The 13,510-nt window shown below is 42.4% G+C and overlaps 1 protein-coding gene across 1 annotated transcript in view; it reads right to left on the minus strand.

Annotated features, from left to right (window-relative positions):
- postnb (periostin, osteoblast specific factor b) overlaps positions 1 to 13,510 on the minus strand; it is a 36,763-nt gene that overhangs the window by 17,970 nt on the left and 5,283 nt on the right. The window contains exons 3-7 of the mRNA XM_010869870.3: positions 3,869 to 3,933; positions 3,061 to 3,218; positions 2,278 to 2,442; positions 1,904 to 2,050; positions 1,612 to 1,753 (exon numbers count right to left, since the gene is read on the minus strand). Coding sequence (XP_010868172.1) covers positions 1,612 to 1,753; positions 1,904 to 2,050; positions 2,278 to 2,442; positions 3,061 to 3,218; positions 3,869 to 3,933 — 677 coding nt within the window. The remainder of the gene's footprint in view (positions 1 to 1,611; positions 1,754 to 1,903; positions 2,051 to 2,277; positions 2,443 to 3,060; positions 3,219 to 3,868; positions 3,934 to 13,510) is intronic.

A 13,510-nucleotide genomic window follows, 5' to 3' on the forward strand; every position in this document is an offset into this window, starting at 1 on the left:
GGCAGCGTTAGTGGTGAAACATAAAAAAAAAACGTATTTATGTGGAAAAAACATAAGTTGTAATAAGTTATTATTCATAGTATGATATTAAAAGAGTGAATACTGTTTATAATGTTTTATTTCATGCATGTTTTTTTTTTCTTATCAGCAATTCAAGTTGTTTATTTGTAAACTCCAAATCCTCTTATTTCACTCAGGGGCCTTTGTGCCCTGGCATGTGGCCTTGGTGCCCTAAAAATGTTTGTGACACTGAAGGCCAAATGGCCTTGCCCCCAAAATGACTAAATTCCAAGCCTCCTGTAGACCATGCGATATTTTTGAGTAATCTGGTTTCATGACTATCTTAAGGATAGAAGTCAGGCTGTTCGAGTTTTTGTTTGTATTTGTATCTCATTTTAGAACAATGTATATTGTATACATTGATGCTTTGGCAATACTTGCCAATAAAGAAATTGAATTGCAAACATTTTTATTGAGTAGACAGCGTCCAGTCGGAACCACTGGAGTTGAATAAAGGGGGTCCCACAAGATTTGATACTTGGTCCATTACTGTTCATTCTCTACATAAACACTATCGGTCATAGGTTTAGACAGAGTAAAATTAATCTAGATGCTGATGACCCTGTCATGTACTCTATTGCTTCGACGGCTGACCAAATTTTAAATGCAATGAAAACAAATGTTATAGATTATGGGGATATTATCTACATGCATGCTACAGCATCCACACTTAAACCGCTGGATGCTACTTATTATTGCGCACTTTTTACGTGCTAGCTACAAAACTACAAAACACCCCCTGTAGTTTGTCATCCAGTGTGGGCTGGACTTCATTGTACTTGAGACGGAAACAACATGCTCTTGTGTTTGTTTATAAAGCACTTCTAAATGAACTACACAAGTATTACATTATTTGTATTTTCAGGTGTGTTACATGTATTTGTTATATGTACTGTATGTGTGCTTCACACCTCTCCAGGCCCGACATCCACTAGAGAATGACCCCGGCGCTTAAGAAAATGTACTATTTCTTGTATTATATGTGTTTCTTGTTTTGTCTGTCCTCTGTGTTTTTGTCTGTACTCTCCGTTATTTTTTCCTGTTTGTTTTAATCATTCAACCTGAACTGTATGTGTAGACATGCACACGCAGGGCCCAGCTGTAAAAGAGACCTTGGTCTCAGTCTGTGTTCCTTGTTGGAATAAAGTTTTAAAAATAATTGGCCATATATTATGCAACATCTGAAACTTGAACTGTTTATCAATTGGTCAGTTCAATGCTCAGTTTGCCAACTGTCTGAGAATTCCACAGCTTAGACAATAACTACCTGGCTCCATCTGTTTTGAGTAGAAAAAATTGTTTATCGTAAAAACAACGGATTTGCGATTACTCAGCCCTGCAAAGATGGGGAGCGGGAACCATTGAGTTACATTTCCTGCACCTTTATCTCATTAAACACGGATTTAGCCCAGGTTTTGGAGATTTATATAAAGTATTTATGTCTCCTCTCTACTGTTTAAAGTACTCTCCCGGGAGCTGCACTTTGTGTTTGGAGAAGGCATTCCAGAGAGGTGATGGAGCTTTGAAGTTGGCTTCAGCAGTTTGGTTTACCTTGGAGTACAGCCTTGTCACCCATCAGTCGCTGCAGCACGTCTGGGCCCAGCTTATCGAAGGCGTCGTTGGTAGGGGCGAACAGGGTGTAATGACCTGGCTCGCCCAGCTTCTCCAGCAGTCCTGAGGCTTCAGCAACCTCCTGTAGGGACACATGACATATTCCATTATACACTCCATTCTCAATGTGTGCTTGTGAATTAATATAACGTACAAAAATGAAAAATGGGAGAGTAGACAAGACGATGAGAAGAGGACCGAGCAGTAGGAAAGATAGAAAAGAGAAACCTACACTGAGACTGGTGAGTTCGTCGTCCACCTCGATGACTTCCCGGATGTTGTTGCTCACCGCAGTGATGACACGGTCAATGACGTGCACCACTCCGTTGGTGGCAACCTGGTTGCCGTGGATAATTCTGGCACAGTTCACCGTCACTATCTTCATACATAACAACACACCACATGGGACACAGCACAGCATAGTCAACATCTGCACATGACGACCAACAGGACACAATTCCTTGGCTTTCGATTGCCACAACTTTACACATCACATGACATGGGAACCACCGAACTTGCGAACACACTTAATGGGTCCTGGTTGACCGTATTGCCCTGCACAGGGGTGTAGGGTGCCATTTGGGACTGGACTAGTAGGAGCCTTACCCCGTTGGAGTAGTGGTTGATGTAGAGTCCCAGGTCATTGTACATGGAGGTGACCACCAGGCCATTCCTCAGGTCCTTGGTCAGCAGTCGTTTGTTCGCCATGTGGTAGTGAAGTGCGTTATACAGCTCAATGTTCACGTTGCTCACCAGTGCAGTCCGCACTTCCTATTGAAATCGAAAAAGAACGGAGAAACGCGCAGCTAGCTAGTATCCTCCACTTTAATGATAAAGCGATCAGCCTCACATGTGTTTTAACATAAAAGCTCAGTGTGAAAATGCAGCCATGAAAGCAAGTCCTTGATTTCAATGGCATTATCCTTTCGACCATATTTTGCACTTTGTTTACATTTACATTGATTACAAATGTTGAAGTAAAACCAGCTCCAGCTGATTGTGGTTTTGCTGGGTTAGGACAGTTAGGACAGAACTCATTTTATGGGAAAAAAAACGATGTGGAAAATAACAATACCATATATGACTTAGGGAATATATGAAATGGTGACTTTACAATGAGATTACAATAATGATTTTGGCACTGTAAGATCCCATTACTATCACTGGTAAATTTGACTAAACTGTCTGAGCCACTGGGTATTTACTACATGTATGTGGCAGAGATTAAACATTCTGGCAACATGGTTATCACTTTGGTGTCCAGTGCTGTGGATGCTGCAATGTGTTTCAGCAGCAGCTGAATGCAACCTACATGTACACTATCGGTCAGACGCTTTAGAAGACACCAAAAACAGAAACGTTATGTACAGTGTACTGATTTTGACTAACCTCATCCAACAAGTCCCAGGCTTCGTTGCTGGGCGCGAAGAACGTGAATGACCCAAACCCTTCTATCTTCTCCCTCAGCTTAGATATGTCAGAGTACTTTTGAGTGGAGATGGCTTTGACCAGGCCCAAGGTACCATACACATTGTCTATAGGTGCCACTGAAGAACATGGAAGACAAAAAGAACATGATTACTCTGTTAGGTAGAGTCATTGTCCATAGGGGCCACTAAAGAACATGGAAGACAGGAATACCATAATGTCAACATTTCTAAAACGAGAGGTATTTTTAAATGGTGCATTATTTACATTATTGTGAACTACTATTGCTCTTAAGTAGTGGAGTACATAGGGAATAGGTAAAATTTTGAACACATTTATGTTTCTTTAAAACAACCATAAAGAATCTAGATGGAAAAAACATGCATTGCAGGATAATGTGCCAGCCAAACCTTTATATTAGTGTGGAATTGTGAGTTTAATGTCCTTATTTAAACTCATTCTTTTAACCATTTTTTATAAATTGCACCACACATTTTTATAATGCTGTGTACCCTGTAACAATATGTGCCCTTCAAACATGAGTGTCCTGTACTCCGGGGGTAGCCTAGCAACTGGATTCAGCTGTGGGAGTTTATACACTGCAACCCCTGAGGTACCTGGTAACAATGGCACTCTTCAGGCCTCAGGGCCTGGACACACCAGGTGAGTGCAAATAAATGCTAGGCAGAAAACCAACAGTTCTCTGGATCCCCAGGTTGGGAGTGGAGAACCTCTGCCCTGGACCTGGAGACACACTGTTGTTGTGTACCTGCTGGGCATCCTTTGTTTCCCTCCATTTTCATGTAGCCTGGACAGCACTCGTATAACACCGTCCTACAAAGGTAGAGACAGACAACACGCAGAAACACATCAGAAACAAAACCTTCCCACAGACATGGAGACGCAGGGTGCTGGAGATGGGGGAGACATGACAGACATGGAGACGCAGTGTGCTGGAGATGGGGGAGACATGACAGACATGGAGACGCAGTGGGCTGGAGATGGGGGAGACATGACAGACATGGAGACGCAGTGTGCTGGAGATGGGGGAGACATGACAGACATGGAGACGCAGTGTGCTGGAGATGGGGGAGACATGACAGACATGGAGAAGCAGTGTGCTGGAGATGGGGGAGACATGACAGACATGGAGACACAGTGTGCTGGAGATGGGGGAGACATGACAGACATGGAGACGCAGTGTGCTGGAGATGGGGGAGACATGACAGACATGGAGACGCAGTGTGCTGGAGATGGGGGAGACATGACAGACATGGAGACGCAGTGTGCTGGAGATGGGGGAGACATGACAGACATGGAGACGCAGTGGGCTGGAGATGGGGGAGACATGACAGACATGGAGACGCAGTGTGCTGGAGATGGGGGAGACATGACAGACATGGAGACGCAGTGTGCTGGAGATGGGGGAGACATGACAGACATGGAGACGCAGTATGCTGGAGATGGGGGAGACATGACAGACATGGAGAAGCAGTGGGCTGGAGATGGGGGAGACATGACAGACATGGAGACGCAGTGTGCTGGAGATGGGGGAGACATGACAGACATGGAGACGCAGTGTGCTGGAGATGGGGGAGACATGACAGACATGGAGACGCAGTGGGCTGGAGATGGGGGAGACATGACAGACATGGAGAAGCAGTGTGCTGGAGATGGGGGAGACATGACAGACATGGAGACGCAGTGTGCTGGAGATGGGGGAGACATGACAGACATGGAGACGCAGTGTGCTGGAGATGGGGGAGACATGACAGACATGGAGACGCAGTGTGCTGGAGATGGGGGAGACATGACAGACATGGAGACGCAGTGGGCTGGAGATGGGGGAGACATGACAGACATGGAGACGCAGTGTGCTGGAGATGGGGGAGACATGACAGACATGGAGACGCAGTGTGCTGGAGACGGGGACGGGGGGAGACATGACAGATATGTCACTCTTTAAATAAACATAAGACACAGACAAAAACAGACAAATCAAAAGCTAGAGACAGACCCAATGCACTGTTGAATATTTAGAGTCGGGGTACATTAACAGCAGTCACCACATCCTGTGTAATTACAGTATCCTAAAATATCTTTCAGTACAACAGCACATCGAATATTTAACTTGGAAGTCTTCCAAGTAGACTTCATGTAAATAATCACTAATGCTTGAACTCAACGTCTTTTTCATGCTCCTGTTAGTATGCTTGGTTGTTTCCACATGTTCCTCATTATTACCCATAAGGCCATGTGGTCCCAAGGCCCAGTCCAACAGGACTCTAGGGTAATGCAGATAAACTGTGTGCATCCCAAAGTGCGTCCTACATAGGGTGCCGTTTAGGATGAAACTATAAACTATACCAAGGACCCTGTCCCTTTGAAGCTAAACAATTAGTCTTGCCCTCTCTAGTTCATGATTAAGCCTTGGTTAACCTCAAAGCCATTATGCTTGGGGTCTTTGAAATAGCATATTACAATCAGTTGGAAACTTTGGTTAGGAAATTCAAATACTCAACTACTGCATGTGTCAGATGCTGTTTAACAGTCTGTGTGGAAACTGTAACAATGTAACCAATTAGAAATGACTTGTGAGGGAGGATTGGGGATGATGTGAGGCAATGACACTAATGTTTCACTTTTAGTAGAAATCCAACTACCTTTAACAGCTTAATCACAGTGGCACATACCCAAAACACGCCTGGTTTTCAGTGGCTAACCCCTTTACTAATTTATGTACTAACCCCCTGTATTAACTTCTGTGCTAACTCCTGTATTAAGCCTTGTACTATCTACTATACTAACCTCTGTGTAAACTTGAGATCTATGTCTAAATCTATGATTTTTTTTAAAGATTTTCATATGAGGGGTCATTTAGCTGTTATCTTTTGTCTAACAAATATAAAGTTTAGCTGAACACCAATAACACTACTAAATGAAAAAATGCCACTGAGAAAAAGTTCCTAGTTTTGACCTGGTCTTGACCTGTTGAGATTTTTCTGCATGCTCTCATGTCTGTAAATACATGTTTTGGGAAGTGGAGGTCTGGCCTAAAGTATGGGTGATTGGCTACCAAGCGGATTTGGTGGAATTTTCTTCTCAACCCTTGACAAAACAGGAAATAATTTGTGTCAACACAAAAAGTTTTATTTGAAAATGGACGTGGTCATCCATCTAAAACTCTTAGTCATTAAACGCTGTTTATAGTCTCCAGGTTTATCTGTCATGTGGTAACGTTTTAACTAATAATTCCTGATCTGTAGTAGTAGTGGTAGCATAAGCATGGGATCCAACTCAGTAACAGAGGTCATATGCAGACTCTCGCGTGGCTGCTGTGTAATTACAACATGGTTGTGTGTCTAACCTAAATGAATTACCAAACACAGCACAGTGTGCCCATTAATACTGAACACAAAAGGAAACATTTTCAGAACCATGGACAGCTACATACCAGCTGTTGTATAAAACAGCGCTCACCTCACCTCAACCGAGAAGTGTCGGCTGGAAAGTGTGTGTTTTGCTTGCTAGTGTGCTTGTAAGAGTGATTAACATGGCCTGGAGCAGGCTTGAAGGTGGACAGTGACCTGATCCTTGATGGATTTTGTTCATATTTGTCAAAGACTAGTCCAGGTCATCTGAAAGCCACCACGGATTTCAACAGAGGATAGGGACAGACTGTCAGTTAATTTAAAAACACCTTTTAGAAAATGGCCTTGCTCTCTTGGAAATGAAGGCCCCCTAATGAAGGTCCTCTGCTGTGTGAATTAACTATAGAAAATTATGGAATTTTATTCATAAAATTTGTCCCAAAAGCCCCTTAACCTTAGCTCAATGAGTCCTAATCGAATGTAATGCACCATCATCAATAATTGGGTGACAATTGCAACATATATACCAGATCATCTTATGACACCTCTGCAAATGCACCATATCAAAGCCTGATCATTTTAGCAATTGAGCCTTTGGACAGGATTAGATGTTTTGAAACTTGGACCAGTGGGGGTATTCTATCTGGGTTTCTGGGTCTTTTCGGAATAGGCCCTTGGTCTTTTGATCCAATTTCATAAAATTAAGATATCTGCTTGTTTTGCGAGCTTACATTAATGCAGCTGGAAAGGTTTTAAGAAAGGAGTGCAATGAGACCCTTTGTTTTCATTGAACCACTTGGTCTCAACTGTGCAGGTTTGTATCTTAAAACCATTAAAGGCATTTCATTATAACATTAACTAAATGTTTGAAGGACTGGATTTGTTAATACAAATATTTCGTTATTCAAATATGTAATAAATTTTTTTACAGGACTATGAAGTTCCAAGGCTAATTTGTATACATTAAAAATAAACAAAATAAAAACACCTGCATGTATGTGTGTACACATGGATTTGAGCAATTGCATGTGTGTTGTATACACGTGGATGTGAGCAACTGCATGTGTTTTGTATACATGTGGATGTGAACACATGCATGTCTATATACATGTGGATGTGAGCAACTGCGTGTATGTGTATACATGTGGATGTGAGCAACTGCATGTGTGTATATACACATAGATTTCAGCACCTACATGTGTGTATACATGTGAATGTGTATGCGTGTGTGTGTATACATGCGAATGTGCATGCATGTGTGTGTATAGATGTGGATGTGTGTGCATGTATGTGTATACATGTGGATGTGCATGCATGTGTGTGTATACATATGAATGTGCATGCATGTGTGTGTATAGATGTGGATGTGTGTGCATGTATGTGTATACATGTGGATGTGCATGCATGTGTGTGTATACATGTGGACGTTAATGCATGTGTGTATACATTTGGATGTGCGTGCATGTGTGTGTATACATGTGGATGTGCATGCATGTATGTGTATACATGTGGATGTGCGTGCATGTGTGTGTATACATGTGGATGTGCATGCATGTATGTGTATACATGTGGATGTGCGTGCATGCGTGTGTATACATGTGGATGTGCGTGCATGCGTGTGTATACATGTGGATGTGCATGCGTGTGTGTATACATGTGGATGTGCGTGCATGCGTGTGTATACATGTGGATGTGCGTGCATGTGTGTGTATACATGTGGATGTGTGTGCATGTGTGTATACATGTGAATGTGCATGGGTGTGTGTGTATACATGTGGATGTGCATGCATGTGCGTACATGTGCAATTGTGTGTGTATGCGTCTGAGGGGACCTGACATGCCTGTATATGCCCCAAAGATTTTTTCCATGGTTTAAGAAGAAATTGCTTAAAATGTCTAATATAAATATATATAAGTATTCTCTGAGACAAATGAATGCTGACAGGCAGCTTTATGAACAAGTCTGGACAGCACACAATTCCCCTGTTCTGGGCTGCAAAGATTGTAGAGTAAATCTGCAATTTCTTTACATTTAAATAACTATGTGAAGTAGGCAACACTACGACAAAGATGTCTGCTGTATTATTCCAACCTTACATGGGTGAGAAATGAAAATACAATAGTGTAATGAAGTTGAATTAAGTTTAACTTTATGCTCTTTGAACTGTTACCTGCTTGACCCTGATTGTAGATAACTCAATAACCTATGTGACTCACTGAATTAGGCGAGTCTGGATCCTGGTAGTCTTTTGTGTTGGTTTTGAGTTGGTTTTATGGTTGTTCGGTCTGCAGTGGCTTTGAACCCAGGGCCAGCTGTGCTCTCTAATCAGCAATCCCCCTTGGATGCCTACACACCAGATAAATAGTTCCACATGTTCTCTATGTTTCCATGGTAGCTGGGTCCACTGCAGGACAAGGGAACCATGTCTGAATCAACAGAGAGTGACTGAACGGAGTGGGGGTTGAGGACAAGATGGTAGTAGGGTTTACAGGGGCGTCCTCTTCATACATTGTATAGTGACAGACTGAACATGCCTAAAGTCTGCTGGGGAGTTCGGGACTGTAGGAATGTTTTCTATTGATTGTCTGTGTTTTCATTTGTTGAGGAAAAAGAAATTCTGACAGACACACAGGTTTGTTTCCTCACTGTGACTACACACAGTATACAGGAACAGAGATCAAACCAGTGATCAGAGGGAGGGCTTTGGCTGCAACCAAAACACATTTTCTGTGTACAGTAGTGCACTACTTTAATAAAGGATACCAAGTGGGACTCAAACTAGCAGAGGAGAGTGGTCGTGCCTCATGGCCGCCTGCCACCGTTGCCTTCCTTTGAACTTAGCCCAGGGAAATATGAGAGAAGGAGAGTGGGGGACTAGCCATCACATAGACCCTGGTGAGACATAGTCAGCAGAACCATCACTCTCCCACACACATGCAGGAGAACCCAGACTCCCACTGGCCTGGCCATGGGGCTGGAAACTTCCCCCTGTCTGCTCAGCAGTTCCACTTTATACTGGAAACTCAGTATATCAGTGAGCCAGACATACTGCTGCAATACTAGCATGGAGAGAATGGCATAGCTTCCAGTAAAAACCTAATTATTTGTGACATGGCATATCATTTTCAGATTATGGTTATTTCTCAAAAGGCACGCTATTCCTTATTAGGAGGTGCTCTTATGTCTAGTTTGCAACACAGAGAAGGACACATGCAGTTCTAAGGCACCACAGACAGATTTTCTATGGATTTGGGGTAGACGTCTGTACACACAAAACCCTGTTGACACTGGCTGAATAATACATGGTTCACCCTGCTTCTGATGCCTTGGTATGACTACTGTTCTTTCATTGATTCCATAGAATAACACAGCTCCGGAAAAAATTAAGAGGCCACTGCACCTTTGTCTTTCCTTTCCAGAGAAGTCAAAAAGGGAAGTTTTGAGTGAGCTACAGAAGGGTTAAATATAAGAGACCACTGCAAATTGAAGGGTTCTGTTCCTCACTCAAAACCTTCCTTTTCAACTTTTTTGGAAGGGAAGGAAAAAGGTGCAGTGGTCTCTTAATTTTTTCTGGAGCTGTATGTGAGACAAACAAGACACAAATTCCACCTCAACACAGAACACATTCCATGGCTGTGTTTTTAGTGTCAATTTTAGCTACATTGATTTACTATAAATGGGCCATTTGGCCCATTTTAACTGTTATGCTAGCAGTTAGACACTCATACTACTACCCCGCCCCCCCAAACGACCCTGGGGGGTCCGCTCTTGTTCTGTATGCAAGACAAGTTGCATTATTGTTTAAATTCAGTCTGGTAAACATTACCGGCAGGATTCCACATAGAGAAACTTTAACAACACCCTCACGTTTCCAATGTCCAATCCCACAGCGATTACCTGACCAAGGCCTGGAAATTATCCCTGAGGTTGAAAATGTTTTGTGCATTTAAAGTGGGTAACTTTGTGCCTGGTTACACAAACTTTTCATTTGAAGGAGAAGGATAGTACCAGGAAATGCAAGGGAAGATAACTCCTGGATACCCCAGGGGGCCGAGCCCCACCCTGAACTAGGTCGAATGGATATATTAAGAGAACGTTCCAAGGCACAGCGGCAAGACAGGGAAACTCAGTTAAATGACTGTCTTGGGCGCTTTCCCAGTCATTATTTTCCTCAGTTAAATGACTGTCTTGGGCGCTTTCCCAGTCATTATTTTCCTCGGAGCTACTGCATCTAGGTCACCGCCAAGAAAGATGAAGAGAGCGTCTCTGTCCTTGCACTGAACTCTCCCCACATTTGCCAAATCAGTTTATATACAATTCATTACATCACCAAGATTGGGGCTTACAATTGGCTTATCCCACCATTCTCTTTATGTGGGATCCTCTTCCTTGGTGTCTCCCTCCTCGGAAATCTTCTTAAACATGGCAACCAACTCTGGGTGCTGTGCCTTTTCCTTTGGTGACATTCTTAACTTTCATCTTGGCTTTCCATGGGTGTGTTATCTTTTCCCCCTAGTTTCTTTCCCTTCAGGGCCTCTTTTTCCACAGTGTTTTTTTGCTTTCAGATCTAAAGTATTCAATCAACCTGTTGTTACAATTTCCTCTAATACTGCTTTAAGATAGGAATTGTGTTTTTTTGTGATATTGTTTCTGAAAACAATACAGTATTTTTTATGGTCATTGTTTGACATAGAATTGTTCACACTAATGTGCGTGTTTTATACTACAATACACTACAATACCGAAAATCACTCACGTCTGCTAGATCAGCATATTTCTCCAACCCGATTGAGGCGAACAAAAACAATCCAAAATGTCTCTTTGATACAGTTGCAAAGTTAACAAAAAAGCTAAGCTTAGCAAGTGAAGTGGGTCTTCATTTTAGTTGTTATGAATACATGAACTACTTTGATGATCGTCACCATTAGAAAACAAATAACTGACTCCTCCTTAAATAGTTATGGTCCTCAAAATCTCAGTTGTCCTAAAAATGTCCTGAACCTCCCTGACCAGGTGTCAATGGGGACACTTGAATTTTTTGATACCGTATCGCTCAACACATTTACTAAATTTGTAATGAGTTCTAAACCCACAAACTCTCTGCTAGACCCGATTCCAACAAAATTACTTAAGGAGCTATTTCCTGTGCTAGGTCAGCCAATGCTGAACATAATCAATTCCTCCCTTTCCTCCAGATGTGTACCAAACTCACTAAAAATAGCAGTAATTAAGCCTCTTCTAAATAAATCTAATCTGGATCCTGACATATTAAACAATTATAGGCCAATATCGAACCTCCCGTTCCTCTCAAAAATCTTATAAAAATTTGTTTCCCAACAACTGAATGCCTTCCTAAAGACAAATAACATTTATGAAATACTCCAGTCTGGTTTCAGATCCCATCATAGTACTGAGACTGCACTTGTGAATGTAACAAATGACCTTCTAATGGCCTCAGACAAAGGTTCCGCATCCGTCCTGTTGCTTCTTGATTTTAGTGTTGCTTTTGACACTATTGATCACTTCCTTCTCTTAGAGAGACTGGAAACCCATATTGGGCTACGTGGACATGTTCTAGCCTGGTTTAAATCGTATTTATCTGAAAGATATCAGTTTGTTAGTGTGGATGGCATATCCTCTGACAAGTCAAAGGTATGCTTTGGTGTTCCTCAAGGCTCGGTTCTGGGCCCATTATTGTTCTCACTATATATGCTCCCTCTGGGCGATGTAATCTGAAATCACAATGTAAATTTTCACTGTTATGCTGATGACACACAGTTATATATTTCAATGAAGCATGGAGAAGCCCCTAAATTAGCTACGTTGGAAGCATGCGTTTCAGTATATTCGGAAGTGGATGACAGAGAATTTCTTGCTCTTAAACTCAAGGAAAACAGAAATGCTCGTTTTAGGACCCAAAAAACAAAGAGCGTTGTTAACAAATCTCACTGTGAACCTCGACGGCTGCATGGTCATATCCCAAAAAACTGTAAAAAACCTTGGCGTTACCCTTGACCCTGACCTCTCCTTTGAAGAACATATAAAATATGTCTCAAGAGTTGCTTATTTTCATCTTCGAAACATTGCAAAAATTAGAAACTTTCTATCAAAACTGATGCAGAAAAATTAATCCATGCTTTCGTTAGATTAGATTACTGCAATGCTCTTCTCTCTGGTTATCCAGACAAATTAATAAATAAACTTCAATTAGTGCTGCACACGGCTGCTAGAATCCTAACTAGAACAATTTTTTTTTAACACATTACTCCTGTCCTGGCGTCCTTACACTGGCTGCCTGTTAGGGTTAGGACAGATTTTAAGGTTTTACTCTTAACCTATAAATCAATACATGGACTTGCTCCTACTTACCTTGCTGAAATGATCCAGCCATACATACCTACATGTAACCTTAGATCGCAAGATGCATGCCTTTTAATTGTACCTAGAATTTCTAAACAAACAGCTGGCGCCAGGGCCTTTTCTCATAGAGCTCCACTCCTGTGGAATGATCTACCAATTAAGGCTAGAAATGCAAACTCAGTGCAAACTTCCAAGTGTCTACTAAAAACTCATCTCTACAGCACGGTTTATAATTAGGTGTAGCCTGGCCCGGGGGCGTGAAGGTGACCAGTAGGCTTGATATTGTCCACCCTTGCTGTCTTGCCAGGTGGGCTCTCGTCGCCACTGGGATGCCCTCCCTCCAATGCCTTTCGGGGGAAGAGTCACTGGCTTGTTGTTGACTCTCTGTTGCGCACTTGTGCAATTGGGTTCTACGCTGCTAGCAATACTCGGCCCTCATTCAGGGGGTTTGCGGTTGGTGGGTGTCCCTTTGGTTGATGCCTGGCAATGTGGGTGGATTGATTTCCTATTTGTTGGGCCCTGTCTGGGGCCTCCCCCGGGTAGGGCCACAGTGTCACCGGACCCCCCCGTCTCAGTTCCAAGGTGTTACACTGCTATATTATTGTGTTGGGGGATATGAGGAATGCACTACTAACTTTTTTTTCAGTCTCTTCCAGTTTTAAATTTTAGGAGGAGATGA

The sequence above is a fragment of the Esox lucius genome, chromosome 1, assembly GCF_011004845.1.
Source record: "Esox lucius isolate fEsoLuc1 chromosome 1, fEsoLuc1.pri, whole genome shotgun sequence".
Taxonomy (NCBI): domain Eukaryota; kingdom Metazoa; phylum Chordata; class Actinopteri; order Esociformes; family Esocidae; genus Esox; species Esox lucius.